General features: G+C 52.4%; 1 protein-coding gene across 18 annotated transcripts in view; it reads right to left on the reverse strand.

Annotated features, from left to right (window-relative positions):
• Positions 1 to 19,887, reverse strand: part of ST6GALNAC6 (ST6 N-acetylgalactosaminide alpha-2,6-sialyltransferase 6) — a 23,137-nt gene extending 3,250 nt beyond the window's left edge. Inside the window, exons 1-6 of one of the 18 annotated variants that reach the window (XM_033191865.1) lie at positions 19,246 to 19,887; positions 18,528 to 18,619; positions 10,433 to 10,487; positions 8,706 to 8,796; positions 7,853 to 8,032; positions 3,558 to 3,964 (exon numbers count right to left, since the gene is read on the reverse strand). In XM_033191865.1, the coding sequence (XP_033047756.1) occupies positions 3,558 to 3,964; positions 7,853 to 8,032; positions 8,706 to 8,796; positions 10,433 to 10,458 (704 nt within the window). In that variant the 5' untranslated portion in view covers positions 10,459 to 10,487; positions 18,528 to 18,619; positions 19,246 to 19,887. The other 17 variants (XM_033191872.1, XR_004432698.1, XR_004432700.1 and 14 more) reach the window with 17 other exon arrangements.
• Positions 19,888 to 20,715: the final 828 nt, after the last annotated feature.

The raw sequence follows: 20,715 nt of genomic DNA on the forward strand, positions 1-20,715 counted from the left end.
TGAGGCGGGTGGATCACAAGGTCAGGAGTTCAAGACCAGCCTGACCAACATAGTGAAATCCTGTCTCTACCAAAAATACAAAATTAGCAGGGCATGGTGGCGCATGCCTGTAATCCCAGCTACACAGGAGGCTGAGGCAGGAGAATTGCTTGAACCTGGGAGGCAAAGGTTGCAGTGAACTGAGATTGTGCCATTGCACTCCAGCCTGGGCGACAGAGTGAGACTCCATCTCAAAAAAAAAATTTATATATATGTAAAATTAGCCAGGTGTGGTGGCACATGCCTGTGGTCTCAGCTACCTGGGAGGCTGAGGTGGGAGGATTCTTTGAGCCTAGAAGGTTGAGGCTGCAGAGATCTGTGATCATACCACTGCACTTCAGCCTGGGTGAGAGAGTGAGACTTTATCTCAAAAACAAAAACAAAATCCTCTGGCAAAACTGACAAAGAAAAAGAGAGAGGGCATAAATCACCAATATCAGGAATAAAAGAGAGAAAATTACCACCATAGACCCTATAGACATTAAAAGGATAATAAGAAAATTCTACAACCACATACAGACATTTGACAACTTAGAATGAGCCAATTCCCTAAAACCCATAAATGACCATAACTTACTCAAGATGAAATAGATAACCTGAATATCCTATAACTAATAAAGAAATTGAATTCACAGTTTAAAATCTTCTGAAAAAGAACTCTCCAGGCCGAGATACTGTTGCCGGCAAATTCTACCAAACACTTAAAGAGAAGCACAATTCTACACAGTCTCTTCCAGAAAATAGAAGAAGGAACATTTCCCAATTCATTTTCTGAGGCCAGCATGACCCTGATACCAAAATCAAGCAAAAACAGCACCAAAAAAACCTACAGACCAATACCTCTCATGAACACGAACACAAAAATCTCTGATGGATATGATTTGCTAATATTTTGTATATATATAAATACATCCCTTGGCTAGGTGTAGTGGCTCACGCCTGTAATCCCAACACTTTGGGAAGCTGAGGCAGGTAGATCACCTGAGGTCAGGAGTTCGAGACCAGCCTGGTCAACATAGTGAAATCCCGTCTCTACTAAAAAAATACAAAAATTAGCCAGGCGTGGTGGGTGCGTACCTACAGTCCTAGCTACTTGGGAGGCTGAGGCAGGAGAATCGCTTGAACCCAGGAGGCGGAGGTTACAATGAGCTGAGATCACGCCACTGCACTCCAGCCTGGGCCACAGAATAAGACTTCGTCTCAAAAAATAAATAAAATAAAAAATAAATACATACATCCCAAAGAAGTGATATTTATTCCAGAAGTGCAGAGCCGATTCAATATTCAAAAATCTTAGCTTGAGCAACACAGCAAAACTCCATCTCTACTAAAAATACAAAAATTAGCCAGGCATAATGTTGCACGCCTGTACTCCCAGCTACTAGGGAGGCTGATGTGGGAGGATCACTTGAGCCTGGTAGGTGGAGGCTTCAGTGAGCCATGATCATGCCACTGCATTCCAGCCTGGGCCTCAGAGGGATACGCTGTCTCAAATAAAACAAAAACAAAAATAAAAACAAAACAGTCAATATAATCCACCATATTAATAGTCTTAAAAAAAAAAACCACATGATCATATAAATTGCTACAGAAAAACATTTCATAAAATTCAATATCTTATAATAATAAAAATTCTCAGGAAACTAGTAAGAGAAGGGAACTTCATCAGCCTGATAAAGGGTAGCTACAAAAAACCTACAGCTACCCCGATAAAAGTAGCTACAAAAAAACCTACGGAATCGCTTGAACTCAGGAGGTAGAGGTGCAGTGAGCCAATCAATTTCTCTTTTTTTTTCTTTTTTGAGACAGAGTCTCGCCTTGTTGCCCAGGCTGGAGTGCAATGGCGTGATCTCAGCTCACTGAAACCTCCACTCCTGGATTCAAGCAATTCTCTTGCCTCAGCCTTCCAAGTAGCTGGGATTACAGGCACGCACCACCACCCCCAGCCACAAAAATCAATTTCTTTTTTTTTTTTTTGAGACAGAGTCTCGCTCTGTCGCCCAGGCTGGAGTGCAGTGGCACGATCTCGGCTCACTGCAAGCTCCGCCTCCTGGGTTCCCGCCATTCTCCTGCCTCAGCCTCCTGAGTAGCTGGGACTACAGGCACCCACCACCACGCCCAGCTGATTTTTTGTATTTTTAGTAGAGACGGGGTTTCACCATGTTAGCCAGGATGGTCTCAATCTCCTGACCTCGTGATCCTCCCGCCTCGGCCTCCCAAAGTGCTGAAATATGATTTGCTAATATTTTGTATATATATAAATACATCCCTTGGCCAGGTGTAGTGGCCAAGGCCTGAGCCACCGCGCCCGGCCGCACAAAAATCAATTTCTGTATGCCATTTCTATATATTAGCAATTAATATTTGGGAACAAAAAGATATTAATACCATTTATAATAGCTCCAAAATTGTTTTAATATCTAGGTATACATCTAACAAAATATGTACAGGAGCTATATGTTGAACATATTGGGTTAAAAGAAAACATTAAAGTTGCTTTTACTACTTTTTTTTTTTTTTTTTTTTTTGAGACGGAGTCTCGCTCTGTCGCCCAGGCTGGAGTGCAGTGGCCGGATCTCAGCTCACTGCAAGCTCCGCCTCCTGGGTTTACGCCATTCTCTCGCCTCAGCCTCCCGAGTAGCTGGGACTACAGGCGCCCGCCATCTCGCCCGGCTAATTTTTGTATTTTTTTAGTAGAGACGGGGTTTCACCGTGTTAGCCAGGATGGTCTCGATCTCCTGACCTCGTGATCCGCCCGTCTCGGCCTCCCAAAGTGCTGGGATTACAGGCTTGAGCCACCGCGCCCGGCCTACTTTTTTTCTTAAAGAGATGTAAGATGTAGTCTCATTTTGTCACCCAAGCTGGAGTACAGTGGCACCATCATGGCACACTGCAGCCTCGACCTCCTGGGCTCAAGTGATCCTCCTGCCTCAGCCTCCTGATTAGCTAGGACTACAGGTACAAGCCACTGTACACAGCTATTCACTAATTTTTAACTGTGATTACTATGAAAATAAATTACATATGTGACTCACATAGATTTCTATTGGGCAGCACTGGCCTAGCTTTCCTAGGGAGGTTAGTCACAGCAGGGCATGCTGGGAGTGATACATACCTGGAACACAGCATGACAGGAGCAACTGTGTGCTTAAGGCAAGACATGCCGGGAACAGTCAAGATTTTACATTGGGTACACTATGGGGAGCTTCTCTCAGACAGATGCTAGGAGTGACTGCAACCTCAGAGCAGAGCATGCTGGGTGGGAGCCCTTGTGCCCTCAGAGCAAGGTATGCTACGAGGAAGCCCTCTTGGACAAACCAGGCCATGCAGAGCATGTTGGAAAGGACCCATGTGAACAGCTGGACATGAAGATAACTCTCCTAAGAAGCCCAACCAGAGGACAGAAGGACTTGACTACTCCTCAGAGCAGTGCATGCTGGGAGCAATAGGCCCTCTGGATGGGGCATGCTGAGAAGGAGCACAGGGCTGGACAGAGGGGGCGGGCGAGAGGCTGGTACCTGTCCTTGCCCGTCTCACCCCGGAAGAGGTCGTCAAATTGCTGCATGCGGCCGGGAGAGACGGCATATGCTTCCATGTTGGGGAACGCCAGGCCTGCCCGCTGGATCACACGCACGAGGCTGCCCTGGGGCTTCTGCATTTTGCTCGGGGGCCCCCAGAAGATGAACACGGTTTCAGGGGTCCGGTTGACAAACTCCTGGGGCCTCCTCAGCACGCGGAACACACTGGAATGGGCCACGACGCGGTAGGTGGTCTTGTTGCCCACATCAGCTGAGTAGCCAGTGGTGGGCGCATCATTCATGCGGATTGTACACTCAGCCCGCTCAATCTCAGGGCCCAGCTTGGTGCCCAGCAAGTGGCTGGAGCTGCTGACAATCACACACTGGTGGCACCGAGAGGGCAGCGTCTGGGGGACAAGGAAAGTCAACATTATCATGGCCACTCTGTGCTGGGCCCTGTGCTGCATACATCCAGGCCTCCAGGACCCAGGAATTGTTATGCCCATTTTAAAGAAAGGGAAACTGAGGCCCAATCATTCAACATTCAACACACATTGATAGCAAGCTGGTTAATGGCCAAGTCCCGGGGCAGAGCAAGGAGCAAAACAGATCAGGCTTCTGCCTTCAAGAAACAGGTGGAGAGACAGATAAGAATGCACATAATACATGCCAGGAAAAAAAAAGAAAATAGTGGCAAATGGCTAGGCACGGTGGCTCACACCTGTAATCCCAGCACTTTGGGAGGCCGAGGCAGGCAGATCACTTGAGGTCAGGAGTTTGAGACTCCTGAAGCATGGCCAATATGGTGAAACCTCATCTCTACCAAAAAATACAGAAATTAGCCGGGCGTAGTGGCGCGTGCCTGTAATCACAGCTACTCAGGAGGCTGAGGCACCAGAATTGCTTGAACCTGGAGGCAGAGGTTGCAGTGAGCCTAGATTGTACCACTGCATTTAAGCCTGGGTGACAGAGCAAGACTCTGTTGAAAGAAAGAAAGGAAAGAAGAAAGAAAAGAAACAAGGAAAGGAAAGAAGAAAGAAAAAAAGAAGAAAGGAAATGAAAGGGGGGAAAAGGAAAGGAAAGGAGAGGAGAGGAGAGGGAGAAGGGGAGGGGGAGAGGTGGAGAGGGGAGGGATGGGGGAGAGGTGGAGAGGGGAGGGATGGGGGAGTGGGAGGGGGAGAAGGAAAGGGGAGGGGGAGGGGGAGAGGAGAGGAGAACGAGAGGGAGGGGAGGGGAAGGGAGGGGAAACAGGGGCAAGTGACCAAAGAGCGACTGCAGCCAGGGCTACTTTAGAAAGGTGGCCTGGAAGGCCAGGTGCGGTGGCTCATGCCTGTAATTCCAGCACTTGGGGAGGCTGAGGCGGGCAGATCACCTGAGCTCAGGAGTTCAAGACAAGCCTGACCAACATGGAGAAACCTCATCTCTACTAAAAACACAAAATTAGCAGGGCGTGGTGGCACATGCCTGTAATCCCAGCTACTAGGGAGGCTGAGGCAGGAGAATCGCTTGAACCTGGGAGGCAGACGTTGCGGTGAGTCAAGATCACGCCACTGCACTCCAGCCTGGGCAACAAGAGTGAAATTCGGTCTCAAAAAAAAAAGAATCTAATTTGGGAGAGGAATCTAACATAACTGACTCCATCCTGTTTCTGACCTCACAATCTAACCACCCTTGCTCATTCCTATCCATAGGCTAAACTAACTATGAGAGGAATTTATTTTATAGTTTAACTCTAAAGCAAAGATGATAAAGCCCCTTCTCAAAACTGAACTCCACTGTGTTTGGGAACTAAAAATGCCTTTGTAAAGTTAATAAAAGGCCACAAGGTAACAACTGAGATAGAGGCCTGGACTCTGCTAGGATACAGGTTTAGTAAAAATCATTTGTTTTACTTATTTTCCTTTTCCTTTGTCCGATATGCATGATTGCCTGTATCTAGTCAGTTCGATAGAAGGTGGTCAGTAATAATTGATTATCTCACCCCCCGCATATCTTTCTGTCAAGCTGTAGGCATAAACTATAACCAGGTATTATTTCTTAGCTTGCTTTTCTGCTAAGATGTAGCTATTGTTGAATTATAACCAGTCATTGTTTCTTAATTAGCTTTTTAAAATACAGATAACATCATTGTTGTTTTTAACATAGATAACATTGTTATTGTAAAACCTGAGTGTTTGAGATTTTTTTTTTTTTTTTTTTTTGAGACGGAGTTTCACTCTTGTTGCCCAGGCTGGAGTGCAATGGCACAATCTCAGCCCACTGCAACCTCCGCCTCCTGAGTTCAAGCAATTCTCCTGTCTTAGCCTCCCGAGTAGCTGGGATTACAGGCATGTACCACCACACCCGGCTAATGTTGTATTTTTAGTAGAGACGGGTTTCTCCATGTTGGTCAGGCTGGTCTCGAACTCCTGACCTCAGGTGATCTGCCTGCCTCAGCCTCCCAAAGTGCTGGGATTACAGGCATGAGCCACCGAGCCTGGCCTGAGATATTTTTCAGACCTTTCAATCTGGTAGACCAATGGATGCCAACCAGACCAGTGACCCATGGCCCCCACCCAGGAACTGACTCGGTGGGTGAAGACAGTTTCAACACCCCTATGATTTCATCCCCAACCATTCTCTAGTTCCCCTGCCTGCCAAACTATCCTTAAAAAAACCCTATCTTCCAAATTCTGGGGGAGGCAGATTTGAGAAATAATCCCTTGTCTCCTCACTTGGCTGGCCCTGCGATTGTTAAACTCTTTCTCTGCTGCAACACCTGCAGTCTCAGTGTATTGGTTTTTTCTGGGCAGCAGGCAAGAAGAATCTGTCAAGCTGTAACAGAAACGCCTCTCTGAGCTGAGATGTGAAGAATGAAGAAGGACCACCTAGGGAAACATATTCAAGGCAGGAGAAACAGCCAGCACAAAGGCTCCTCCTTTATTATGTGGAAATAAAGGTGGTACGCTGAAAACCAAAAGAAGGCTATTCAATTGGGTCAGAGTCAACAAGTGGGAGAACAGAAGGTCACAAAGTGGAGAAGTGCAGTGCCAGGATTTGAACCCAAGTCTATGTTACCACAGATCCCCAGCTCTCCAAAGTGGACATCTTCCAAAAAGCACCCATGACATTTCCACCGCACCCAGAAACAAGAACCACCTTGTTATTAAGGAAGGTATGAAAGCCACTCTGGGGCTGTTTCTCCATGGCTGAAATGAATGGGTTGGAACCACAGGCTTTCTGGGGCCTATTTTTTGCCCATGGAATTCCCATTCACCCTTTAAGGCTAAGCTCAAATGCCACCTCCCCCAAGGCAGCCTTCCCTGAGCCCTTACTCCAAGATCCAGCAACACATCCCACGTACCTCGACTGGCGTTTCCACTTTTTTGAGTGCTAGTTTTTTTTGGCTTCCCCTGTGATGCTGGAAGCACTGCAAGCCAGGCTCTGTCTCTCTTTTCCACATCACCCACACTCAAGCTGTCCCATTTTTATTCCTCTTTCAAGGGTTCTTAGGGTAGAGAAAGACTCACTTAGGTGTTAACCTGTCTCCAAACACCAGCTAATGTGCCCTTTCCTAGTGAGGGTGTGTCCAGAGCCTGGGCTCTACACTCTGCATGCAAAGGCCCTGAAGAAAATATAGGAAGGTCAGTGAGGAAGGAGAAACAGGTACTACAGGGTGAACCCCAGAAATACAACCTGAATTTCATTGCTACCCAAGGCCAACAGAAGTCTCCAGGAATGACTTTGGCCTCTCCCTGCAGCTGCAACTTAGCAGGAGGTAGGAAAATACCATCTTCTTCCTTCCCTCACTCTGTAGCCTTAAACAAATGACTTCACCTCTCTGAGCCTTGGCTACTCCATCTCACCAAGGGAGATAATAATGCTGCCCTCACAGGGTTTGTCTGAGGATTACTGGTGATCAAAGTGCCTGGCACATACAGGCACTTGATAAAGGGCAGCTGGTATTATTAATGCTTTTGTGTTGTCAAATGTCCCAGTGTTCTGCTCCCAAGCCTGTGTGGGCTCCCCAGCAGAGACAGAGAGCAGTGAAAACAGAAACACATTTTCCAAAGGATTCTGATTCAGGAGATGGTAGGATATTAGCAATAAGGGTGGGGACTTGGAGAGAACTGAGGCCCAGACAGGGGCAGTGCCCTTATCCAAGATCACACAGCAAGCAGAGAGCTGAAATCACCAGAGGGAGGGCCTTAATTCCCAGGGTCCACCTTCCATTTAGGAAAGAAGAGGTGGAGGGAGTGGTGATGCTGGGCAGTGGAAAGGAGCTCCCAGGGAGCTCCCCAAAGCAGCTGCACTACCTTGTTGCCGAGAATGGGGACATAGCCGTCGGTGATGCTCCACTTCTTGAGGTTGACAGGTCGGCGGCTACGGCCCCGCAGGGAGCCATAATGGAAGACCTCATTGGCACTGTTGGAGGTGTAGAGGATGAGGATGGTGATGAGGGCAAAGAGGATCACGAACACTGCTGACCGCTGCTCCTGGAGAGAGGAGAGGCCAGTGAGGGCCCAGCTGCCGAGCAGGCTCAGCGCCCACCTCCTTGCCACCTACCGTGCCTGGTTAACTCCTGCTTTTTGTTGCAGACCAGTTCTGGCACTACTTTCTCCATGAAGGCCTCCTTCAGCCGCCTCAGGCCCCCCATCACAACACTGATCACACTGCATTCAAACTCCCATCCCTCCAATTAGACTGTGAGCTCTGGGACTGGGTCAGCCTTGCTCCCCACTGTATCCCAGATCCCAGGGCAGGTCCTGGAAGATGGAAGGTTCTGACATTCTCAGGGTCATGCTCCAGCTGTATCACCTTTGATCAGTGCACCCTCGCCCCATTTCCTGCTCACCTCCACCTGCCCACCCCTCTTTCCTGCACAGCACTCCACAGTCACCTCGGCTAGTCCTGACCATCACAGACAGACTGTCAGGCCTGGGAGGGCAAAACTGACCCTGGGTCCAGGAACAGGCAGAAGCTTGCCCTAAGCCACTTAGAAGATCAGTGGCCAAAGCAGGGCTTAAACCTGGGTCTCCCAGGCATGAGTGGCTTCTTGAAGGGAAGAAGAGACTCACGGTAGCTGGGGTCTGGGACAGGTCCAAAGGAACCCGTTCCACGGAGGGAAGTGAGAGGCTCAACCGGGTTAAGACATGAAGGGAGACTTACTTTGTTGCTACTCATTTCTCTCCGGCGTCTGCTGAAGGGTAGGTGTCGGCGTCCTGTAGGTGGCCCTGGGGGCAGGGATGTGGGTTCACACCTGCAAGCCACCAGAAAGGGTTATTATGGCTTCAGTGTCCTCCTTTGGGTCCAGCAAGCCAAAGGCTACACCTTCTCTGCCCCCCACTAGTTCTTCTATGCACCTAGAACTTTAAGGCTCAAGACTGTATCCATTTTGCAGATGGAGACACTGAGGGCCAGAAAGGCCAGGAATCTGCCTGAGGTCATACAGCCTGGTGGCAGCAGAGCCCTGCCCATTCTCCTCCTTGAGCAGGGGCCTTCCCACACCAAGGCAGCTGGCAGGGCCAAAGCTGGCTCCCCTGCTGGAGGACCTGACCTCCACGCAGCAGGATCCCCATTCACACCCTGCTCTAAATTCTGCCTTGGGTCCCTGTGGCGTCAGAATAAAACAATACCTCTTGTAGGCCCCCAAACTCCTCTGCTCTGACTGCCTCTCAGGTTAGCCTGGAACACCCTCCCTCCTACGGCCTTCTGACTCCCACTCATCCTCCAAGCCTGGCATGGACCAGGAACTCCCCTAGGTCCTCCCGTCCCCCCAGGCTAAGAGCTGCCTGTGGGGTACAGCCCACCCAGGTCCTCACTCAGTTTCCCCAGTGCCTCCACAGCCACGGATATGCAGGAATACTACTGAATGAACTAATGCATTAACAAGCAGTATCTCTCGGGGGCTAAGAGCACAGACTCAAGTCTGAGAGGCTCGGTTCTAGTCCAGGTTCGGCAGTCTCTGCCAGGGCTGACTCCTCATCTGTCAAATGGCTGTAATCACAATCTCAGGGGGTGGCTGGGGGGCCTCTGGAAGACCTGGCAGTGAGGAGGACGGCCCAGTTCTGCTCCACACATCCCAATCGCTCCCTCTCCCACCACCCAAAACTCAGCTCCTTTCCAGACTTCCACTTCCCCACCTGTGAAAGGGAAAATGTACTGTGTCCAGCCTACCTCCAGCAGACAGGCCAGGGGGCAGGGCAGGCAGGAGTGCAGAGGGAGGAAACTGGGGCTTAGGGGGCCCTCCTCAGTTCCGTCCCCTCCTCCAGGGGCCTCTCAGTTCCTGTCACTCTCTGAGCCCTTTGACCTAGCCGCTGTTTACTCCTACACGGCCACGAGGAAGAGCCAGAGAACCTCGTGCCAGAGGCGGCTTGGCACACACACCTCCCTCCTGAATGGTTAGATCCTGGCCCCGCCCCCTCCGCAACCCCGCCCCTCCCCATGGGAGCCCCCCTCATCCCAAGTTCAGTTTCAGGTTTCTCCAGCGCGGGCCCTTCACAGCCAGTCAGGGAGACCCGGACTCCCATCTAGTCCAGACCCCGCGGTACACAGCAGAAAACCGGGCCTCATCAGAAGCGAGGAGCGGTTTGTTCTTGTCCTCACAGACCGTTAGAGCAAAAGACAGGAGTCCAGAATCCTGGGGTGGCCCCATCAGCCCTGAGACCTCGGCATTCAAGGCGCCCAGGGGTCCAGCCGCCTCTATCTTATTACGCGTGGCCACCCTTTCCTGCGGATGCCCTCTGCCCGACCCCCACTTTCCCACCTTTGCCCGAGCTGTGCCCTCAGCCAGGACCAGCGTCCCCCTGGTCCGCCCCGTCACAATCCTGCTCTGAGAAGGCCATGGTCAGTACAGCATGTCAGGTGCCCGTGCGAATTCCGGTTTCACCACTTACTGGCTGGGGGGCCTCGAGCAAGCCATGTGACCTCTCTGAGCCTCAGTTTCCTCATCTGTGAAATGGGAACAATAAGAGTCGGTAACTCAGGGAGTTGTTGGAAGGATTCAAACAGATGTGGCAAGGGACACGCGGGGCTTGAAAGTGCTCCCACGTTGGCCGGGCACGGTGGCTCACGCCTGTAATCCCAGCACTTTGGGAGGCCGAGGAGGGCAGATCACCAGGTGAAGAGATCGAGACCATCCTGGCCAACATGGTGAAACCCCGTCTCTACCAAAAATACAAAAATGAGCTGGGCATGGTGGCGGGTGCCCGTAGCCTCAGCTACTCTGGAGGCTGAGGCAGGAGAACCGCTTGAACCCGGGAGGCGGAGGTTGCAGTGAACTGAGATGGTGCCACTGCACTCCAGTCTGGCGACAGAGCGAGACTCTGTCTCAAAAACAAAAACAAAAACAAATAAAATAAAATAAAAGAAAGAAAGAAAAGAAAGTGCCCCCACGATGCCAACAGCTGTTAGTCTTGCGGTTAATCACTGTTCAAGTCCCGCCTCTCCAGTGTGTCAGTGAAACACTCCTCCCCTGACCCCAGTGCGGCGACTTTCCCGGAATATCAAGGAATATGTGTGGGAATACGTTCTAAGTAAGCATCACCCACGCGCTGAATCAAGACAATGCATGGTAGGAGCCCTTGTCCATTTCACAGATAAGGAGACTGAGGTTCAGAGAGGCAAAGCGCCTTGCGGGGCCGCCCAGAGCCGGCTTGAGAGCCTTGTTTACAGGCTCGTTCACAGGGAGCAGCCCAGGGCTGAGCCTCACTTCGTCTCCCTGGAGGATCCCCCCTTGGCTGGAACGGGTCAGAGGCCATGGAGTGTGTGCCCAGGACGTGGCTCGGCACCGGCACCGGGGCGGAGGTCTGGGGGCCTGTTGAGGAGCGGCTTGCTCAGGCTGGGGAGGTGGCAGCCTCGATCGCTGGCCCAGGAGCATGCACTCAGCCCAAGGCTGGACGTGCAGGCGAGCTGAGCAGTAGCCGAGGGTGGGGGCCGCACCCTGCCCTCTGTTTGGGGGTTTTCCTTCTTCCAGCCCCGGGAGTCCTCTCGCAGATCGGGACGCCCCCACGAACCCGCGAGGGAGGAGGGCTCCAGGGAGAAGGGGGAGGGTGGCTCCTAATTCCGAGACGATGGGGGACGCCGAACCCGTGGGTCCACCTTGTGGGGGGCTCACCCAGCGCACCCCTCGCGCCAACCACCTCCCCAACTCCTGCACTCTGGGGGTCCGGAGCCCTAACCCCAGCTGGGAAGAAAAGAGAGGCAGGACCGCTGACGGGGTAGTCGGCGGCAAGAGGCCCAGCGGACCCCGCGACAGCCCCTGGGCGCGAGGACCGGGACTTCGGGGCGAGGCTACCAAGGGGGAAGGGGTCTAGGGGTGCCGCCGGGGGCCCCGCATCCATCCCCATCCCCGGCGATTATCGATCTCCTCTCCCGGCGCCCTCCGCCCCAGCCCCCGCCCCCGCCCCCGCGACCAGCTCCCTCTAGACGCCTGCTCACCTCCGGCGGGGAGCGCCCGGCCCCCCGCGGCCCCCGAACCCCCTCACATGGCGCCGGGAGCCGAGCGCCGGGGTCCGCGCTCCTCAGGCCGCCCAGGCCCGCCCACCCGCGGCCCGCCGGGTCCTAGCGCCGCCGTCACGGCCCGGCTCGGGCCTGTGAGGTGGGCGGAGCCTCGGGGCCGCGGGTGGCTCCGCCCACGGGCGACGCGGACGGGGAAGGGAAAAGGGAGGCGAACCCGGGTGCCGCCGCCGCGTGAGCGCCTCAGTCATCCCACTGGGCAACCCGGGGTGACCACCAAAATACAACAGCCTTTCGGCTCCCTGTAGTGTGGATCAGGCCCACTTCTAGCTCTTTAATGCCACCATGACCCCGGATGGGGAAACTGAGTTCCGGAGCACGCTGTGCTTGGACTCAGTGGAGTTTCTCCCTGGGCTCCCCACCAAGGGCCTCGAGCTCCCTGCCTTGCACCCTGGGCAAGCAGTCACCTGGGCAAACTCAGGGTTCACCCTCAGATTCAAGTTCCGTTCTGCCATTCGCCAGCTGCGCGGCCTTAGCGCATAACTTTCCTTCTCCCTGCCTCTGGAAAATAGGGAGAAGGACAACTTCACACAGCTGGAAAAACTTAAAATGTTCCTTCTTGTAATTACCAGGATATCCATGACATCACTCTACGTGATAGGGAAAAATAACTTAAGTAGCTATTGCTAGGGGACTGCTTTTTATTTATTTATTTATTTTTGAGACAGAGTCTCGCTCTGTCGCCCAGGCTGGAGTGCAGTGGCTGGATCTCAGCTCACTGCAAGCTCCGCCTCCTGGATTCAGGTCATTCTCCTGCCTCAGCCTCCCGAGTAACTGGGATACAGGCGCCTCGCCCAGCTAGGTTTTGTATTTTTTTTTTTTTTTTTTTTTGAGACGGAGTCTCGCTCTGTCGCCCGGCTGGAGTGCAGTGGCCGGATCTCAGCTCACTGCAAGCTCCGCCTCCGGGTTTACGCCATTCTCCTGCCTCAGCCTCCCGAGTAGCTGGGACTACAGGCGCAGCCACTCGCCCGGCTAGCTTTTGTATTTTTTAGTAGAGACGGGGTTTCACCGTGTTAGCCAGGATGGATCTCGATCTCCTGACCTCGTGATCCGCCCGTCTCGGCCTCCCAGTGCTGGGATTACAGGCTTGAGCCACCGCGCCCGGCCTGGGACTGCTTAAGTTAAGGCACAGCCTGCCAAAGTAAGTGCACGAGGAGGCTGTTAAAATGAAGGATGCGGGCCAGGAGCGGTGGCTCACGCCTGTAATCTCAGCACTTTGGGAGGTCGAGGCAGGTGCATCACCTGAGGTCAGGAGTTTCAGACCAGCCTGGCCAACAAGGAGAAACCCCGTCTCTACTAAAGATACAAAATTAGCCTGGTGTAGTGGAGCACGCCTGTAATCCCACCTACTCCGGAGGCTGAGGCAGGAGAATCGCTTGAACCTGGAAGGCAGAGGTTGCGGTGAGCTGAGATCGCGCCATTGCACTTCAGCCTGGGCAACAAAAGCGAAACTCTGTCTCAAAACAAAAAAACAAAACAAACAAACAAAACCAAAAGGAAAGGTGCAGGTCAGTAGGCCTTGGCAGGAAAGCATGGCCGGGATATTCACAGGATATTTACTCGAAGAAAGCAAGTTATAATCCCAGCACTTTGGGAGGCTGAGGCGGGTGGATCACCTGAGGTCACGAGTTAGAGACCAGCCTGGCCCACATGATGCAACCACCACCACCCCCTTCCCCCGCCACCCCCGCCTCCCGTTTCTATTAAAAATACACAAATTAGCGAGGCGTTGTGGCGGGCCCTTGTAACCCCAGCTACCCCGGAGGCTGAGGCAGGAGAATCGCTTGAACCCGGGAGGCAGAGATTGCAGTGAGCCCAGATCATGCCATCGCACTCCAGCCTCCAGCCTGGGCAACAAGAGCTAAACTCCCTCTCAAAAAAAAAAAAAAGAAAAGAAAAGAAAAAAGAACTGTCTTGGAAACAAAGTCCTAAACATTTGAAACATTTGCATTCCATAGCTGAGTACACATGCCCTGGAGAAATTCTTGCAGATGTGCCCAAGGAGGTTCATAGCAGCATCGCTTGAAATAATACGGGGGAAAACCCCAAATATCCATCAACAAGAGAATGGAATTGTTTTACACAATGGAAGGTTCACACTGTGGAATAATACGTAACAGGGTAAAATGAATGATCTACAATTACATGGATGAATCTTAGAGACACAAGGAGTGAAAAAGAGGTCTGGGAAGATGAGTAAAAACTACACAATAGAGGCTGGGCACGGTAGCTCATGCCTGTAATCTCAGCAGTTTGGGAGGCACAGGCGGGCAGATCACTTGAGGTCAGGAGTTCGAGACCAGCCTGGCCAACATGGTGAAACTCTGTCTCTATTAAAAATACAAATAAGTTAGCCGGGTGTGGTGGCACATGCCTACTTGGAACATGCTACTTAATCCCAGATACTTGGAAGGCTGAGGCAGGAGAATCGCTTGAACCTGGCAGGCGGGAGGCAGAGGTTGTATTGACCAAGATTGCGCCACTGCACTCCAACCTGGGCAACAGAGCGAGATTCCATCTCAAAAAAATAAATAAATAAAAGCAAAGTCAAGAACAATGGGGGAGGAATCAAAGAGGTATGCAAGTTAAAACAGTGGTCTTTAAGTGGGGACTGAGGTCATGAGGTTCATGATATTTTTATGCCTTATAACTTTCAAATATGACACCATATCACAATATTTTAAAAGATGAAAAAAATAAGGCAATGCTTTTTGCCTATCACAGTGATTAGTGTTTTGGGGTTTTTGCTTGCTTTTTGTTTTTTGTTTTTTTTTGAGGCGGAGTCTCGCTCTGTCGCCCAGGCTGGAGTGCAGTGGCCGGATCTCAGCTCACTGCAAGCTCTGCCTCCCGGATTTAGGCCATTCTCCTGCCTCAGCCTCCCGAGTAACTGGGACTACAGGCGCCCGCCACGTCGCCCGGCTAGTTTTTGTATTTTTAGTAGAGACGAGGTTTCACCGTGTTAGCCAGGATGGTCTCGAACTCCTGACCTCGTGATCTGCCCGTCTCGGCCTCCCAAAGTGCTGGGATTACAGGCTTGAGCCACCGCGCCCGGCCTTTTTGCTTGTTTTTTATTGAGATGAAGTCTCCCTCTGTCACCCTGGCTGGAGTGCAATGGCTCAATCTCGGCTCACTGCAATCTCCGCCTCCTGGGTTCAAGCGATTCTCCTGCCTCAGCCTGCCGAGTAGCTGGGACTACAGGGACGGGCCACCACACCCAGCTAATTTTTTTTGTATTTTTAGTAGAGATGGGGTTTCGCCACATTGGCCAAGCTGGTCTCGAACTCTCGACCTCAGGTGATCCGCCTGTCTCAGTCTTCCAAAGTGCTGGGATTACAGGTGTGAGCCACCGCACCTGGCCAGTGATTAGGGTTAATAGTGGTTATTTCTGGAATGATGGGATCTGGGGCTGCTTTTTTTTTTTCTTTTGGATTAACTGTATTTTTCCAAAAATTTTAAGATAATGGTCACATTATTATTATTATTATTATTATTATTATTATTATTTTGAGATGGAGTTTCACTCTTGTTGCCCAAGCTGGAGTATAATGGTGTGATCTCGGCTCACTGAAACCTCTGCCTCCCAGTTCAAGTGATTCTCCTGCTTCAGCCTTCTGAGTAGCTGGGACTACAGGTGTGTGCCACCACGGTCGGCTAATTTTATATTTTTAGTAGAGATCACCACGGCCGGCTAATTTTGTATTTTTAATAGAGATGGGGTTTCACCATGTTGGTCAGGCTGGTCTGAAACTCCTGACCTCAAATGATCCATCCGCCTTGGCCTCCCAAAATGTTGGGATTACAGGCATGAGCCACCGCACCCAGTCCACACAATATTTTTATATTTTTAAAAATGTATTTTTATATTTTTAAAAATACATTTTTATATTTTTAAAAATGTATGTTTTTTGGGCGGGCGCGGTGGCTCAAGCCTGTAATCTCAGCACTTTGGGAGGCTGAGACGGGCAGATCACGAGGTCAGGAGATCGAGACCATCCTGACTAACACGGTGAAACCCCGTCTCTACTAAAAAATACAAAAAACTAGCCGGGCGAGGTGGCGGTCGCCTGTAGGCCCAGCTACTCAGGAGGCTGAGGCAGGAGAATGGCGTAAACCCAGGACGTGGAGCTTGCAGTGAGCTGAGATCCGGCCACTGCACTCCAGCCTGGGCGACAGAGCGAGACTCCCTCTCAAAAAAAAAAAAAGAAAAAAAAAGAAAAAAAAAATACATATATATATTTAATTTCTAAAAGCAAACTGCAATATATAGCATGTTTTTTTTGCTTGCTTTTTTTTTTTTGAGACAGTCTTGCTCTGTCGCCCAGGCTGAAGTGCAGTGGCGCTATCTCGGCTTCCTGTAAGCTCCGCCTCCCGGGTTCCCGCCATTCTCCTGCCTCAGCCTCTCGAGTAGCTGGGACTACAGCCGCCTACTACCAAGCCCGGCTAATTTTTTGTATTTTTAGTAGAGACGGGGTTTCACCGTGTTAGCCAGGATGGTCTCGATCTCCTGACCTCGTGATCCACCTGCCTCGGCCTCCCAAAGTGCTGGGATGACAGGCGTGAGCCACTGCATCCGGCCTTTACTTGCTTTTTAAAATTATACAACTATGCATAGTATTTGTAAATGCACACAGAAGGTGTCTGGAAGGGCCCACTAGGACTCCACCTGCAGTTGATTCCCTGTTGAAGTGAAGGCGGGTCAGGACGGTTGGGAGTTGCCTTCCCTTTTCCCTTTATAAACTTGTAGGTTGTTTGTGTTGTACTTATATGGGAAGCCTTAGTAACACTTTGTTTCCAGTTAAAACGAAAGTCAACAGTCCTCCAGGGGACAGCCTTTAGGCAGTAAAGGCACTGCCCACCAGGCCGGGAGGGGGTGGCCCGCAAGGGTGGGTTTGAGGCTTCCTGCCCACCTCCATCCGCTTCCTGAGCCTCAAACCAAGCCCTACCCATGGCCCTCCTAAGTCGCTGACCCCGCCCTACAAGCGACAGGATGGAAAACCACAGAGTGGGGGCAGGGCAGTCAGGCAGGAGGCCTGATGAACTCGACTTCTGAGGACTCAGAGGAACACCTCTAGCCCAAGGCCACCCAGGGGGTTGGGGGCTGAACCAGGGAAGGAAACATCCTGTCCCCAGCCCTTCTCACTAACCCAGGCCAGTGACCCAAATCAAACACCCAGAAGTGAGAGGGTGCTTTGGCCCTGCTCCTGGACGGCATCCAGATGTGAAGCTGCCCGTCCCACCTGCCATGTCTCTGGGCCCAGGCTCGCTCCAGCAGGATTTGCTTCAGGCCTGGCTTCCCTTCTTGAGCCTCAAGAACGACAGTAACCATCTCAATAATAGTAATAACAGGGATGAGAAACAGAATGGCTTACTCTGTGCCAGACACTTTGCAAACACACCTCATTGAATCCTTAAGGTGGCCTATGAGTTGGGTATTGAGGTTAACCCACTTTCCAGAGGAAGAAACTGAGATTCAGAGAACCCGCACGTGGCAGGGTTGTTTCCACTAGGCCTGCCTGTTTAATAACCACAGACATGTTCTACACGGAAGCCTTGGGCCTGTGAGAGCCGGGCCAGGCCACACCAGGACGTTCCTGCATGGTGGCTGTGGCCAGTCCTCGTGGGCCTCCCCCGCAGCCATTCCCCCACAGTCTGGGAGAGCTGGCCTCTGCTCTGACCCTTCCTGCCCCAGGGGTAGGAGAGGCCCGTGTACCCCCTGCTTCCTGACCCTTAGCAAACTTCTTTGAGCTGTTAGGATTTTTCCCTTCCATGGTATTCTGGAAAGAGCCCTAAGAGACCCCCTCACCTGCCCCAGCTCCCAATTCAAAGAAACCAAGATCAAGGGCCAGAGAGAGAATAGAACTTGCCCAAGACTCCACAGCGGGTCCTGGGCAGAGCCAGTCCACGAGCCAGGCCTGGGAACTCTGGCCTCCCTCCCTCTGGGCTTTTGCCTAGGGGAGGGGCTTCTGGAGAGGAGAGGGCTGTGAGAGTGGCAGGCAGGTGGGGGCCTGCACACAGGGCCTGCTCCATAGCCTAGGACCTGGGCTCCCAGCCAGAGGGTCTGGAACGAGGAAGTACTGCCTCTTCCCCCACAGAGGCTGGAGAGGGCAGACGGGCCTAGATGAGCCTAGACGCTGGGGCCCACCAGTCCCCCAAAGCCAGATGTTCCTGTCCTCACCTGAGTGTGTGAGGATTTTTGTTTCATTTTTTTCCTTACAAGGTGAAGGTGTGTGAAATGTGAGCTGAGCTCTGGGCCTGGCCCCATGGCCCTTCTAAGGAAAAGGCCCCTTAGGACACCTCCAGGCTGTGAGGCTTACCTGGCTTCCCCTCTGGGTTTGGAGGAAGTAGCGTAGGTCCCTAGCCAGTCTGCAGAGGGGCGAAGGAACCAGGGTATGAACAGGACAACAGAGGCCCAAAGTGTGGCTACAGATCCACGTGATCCCGGGGGCTGTGGGGAGGCTCCCGCCGTGGGCTCACCTCAAGGCAGCTGCAGGAACCGCTGTGGCAAAAGCAGTCTTCGGTTTCCTGGTCAAGACAGCTTTCAGCAGACCCCGAGCCAGCCACCAGACCTGTCAAGGATCATCTCCGTCTGCCTGGAGGAAGTGACTGACGGATCACTCCTTCCAGGTCACCACCCCTAGAAAGACACAGGATCTGGGCCAACCCAGCAGCAAATACCCCACCCAAGGGCAGAGCCAGGTTAGAGGAGCCTGTGTCCTGGGCCCAAGGGCTGGTCAGCCTCTTCCCAGGGGATGGAGGAGGAAGAGAAGGCAGCCTCCCAGGAGTAAGTGGAATTTAAATCCCATCAGAGCCAGCAGACCTTGGGCCTTGGACACCCAAGAAGAGGCAGGGAGTAGGGAGACAACCTATGGGGCAGGGGCTTCCTGCCATCTGTCACCATGAAGGAAGGGCAGGGCTAGCCGAGGTAGACGAACCCCACGAAAAATGCTGGCTCCACATGTCAAGTGCTGCCATGTCATAAGCCACAGGGACAGTCCACTGTCTGAATCTGTGAGGTGGGGACTATTTTAACCTTTTACAGATGACAAAACAGGCCCAGAGAGGGGCACTAATCTGCCAGGACCCCAACAGCAGAAAGTGGGGCCAGAAAGAAGTCAGGCCTTGACTCCAGGGGCCCCCCCTGAGCCTGGAAACCCCCTCCACCTCCACCTACCAGGCTCCATCCCTCCCTTACCTCTGCCTGACACCTGTTCAGAGTCCCTCGCTCTGTGCTGTGGCTCCGCTGCCAGCCTGCTCCCTGCTTCGCCGGCTCAGGGCTCTCCTCCCCCCTCCCATTCCTGCAGAAACTTCTAAGTCCATCTGGCACTGGGCAGGGGGAGGCAGGGCACAAAAGCAGTGCTGTGAACCAAGCGCCAGGTCTCAGGCCCCTCTGTGAAAGCCAAGGATGGGAGGGAGAGTATGCCGGGTCACCCAGAGCCCCCGGGACTACTGGCTACATAATTTCTGGGATCCAGTGCAAAATGAAAATGCAAGTCCTCTTGCAAAAAACAAAAAAACAACCTAAGAATTTCAAGTTGGCAACAGCAGAGCATTAGCATAGGGCCCTGACCCCTGGAGCTGGCAGCTAGAACCCCAGGGCTGCATCCCAGCTGACAGCCCAAGGCCCTGGCCCAGTCCTCTGAGTCTTCCAGTCCCCAGATGAAGTAGTGATGCCTGAGAGGGGTGATGCTTGGGGGCTCTCTCCAGTCCAGGGGTGCAGGGCTGAGGTCCTCGGGCTCAGCTCTTAGACCTGGTATTGTACCCTGGCCCAGCCGCTCCACAGTCGTCCGGCTTCAGCTGAGTGGCCTCAGCTCATCTGTAAATCCGGCTGGCACCAGCTGGTGGGTCTTTTCTCCTCAATTTATAGATGAGAAAAATAAGGCCTGAGCCAGGCTAGACTCCCTCACAACACCCACCCAGGGCTGCCCTCTGCCTTCCTGTTTTGCAGGGAGACTAAACCCACTTTCTTTCTTTGTTTTCCTTTTTTTGGTGAGATGGAGTCACTCTGTCGCCCAGGCTGGAGTGCAGTGGCTCACAGCAACCTTCGCCTCCTGGGTTCAAGCGATTCTCCTGCCTCAGCCTCCTGAGTAGCTGGGATTACAGGCACCCGCCACCACATCCTGTTAATTTTTCATATTTTTAGTAGAGACAGGATTTCACCATGTTGGCCACGCTAGTGTCAAACTTGTGACCTCAAGTGATCTGTGATCTGCCCCCCTCGGCCTCCCAAAGTGCTAGGATTACAGGGGTGAGCCACTGTGCCTGGCCCACTTTTTTTTTTTTTGGTACAGACTGGTTTTGTCATGTTGCCCAGGCTGGTCTCGAATTCCTGCTCTCAAGCAATACTCCTGCCTTAGCCCTCACTGTGCCAGGCCCAACCCCAGATTTATCAGCTAATTTAACTTGCCATTTGACCCAGAACCAGGGAAGCAATATGGGTGGAGGCATTTCCCTCCCACTCAGAGTCCTTCCTCCTGGCCCTGGCTCTCTTCTCACTGGGTACAGAACGGGGTTCCCAAAGAAGTCTCTGGCTTGGGGTCAGTTTCCTGGGCCAGAGCAGTGAAGGAACCAGCCCCCCGGAGCAGCCCTGACCTACTGGGGAAGGGGCTGGGCTGGGGCCACCAGCGGGAGGTTGCTGGGGAAGAAACTGAAGCCCAGCCAACGT

The sequence above is a fragment of the Trachypithecus francoisi genome, unplaced genomic scaffold (genome assembly GCF_009764315.1).
Source record: "Trachypithecus francoisi isolate TF-2019V2 unplaced genomic scaffold, Tfra_2.0 Contig01585, whole genome shotgun sequence".
NCBI classification, from domain to species: Eukaryota; Metazoa; Chordata; class Mammalia; order Primates; family Cercopithecidae; genus Trachypithecus; species Trachypithecus francoisi.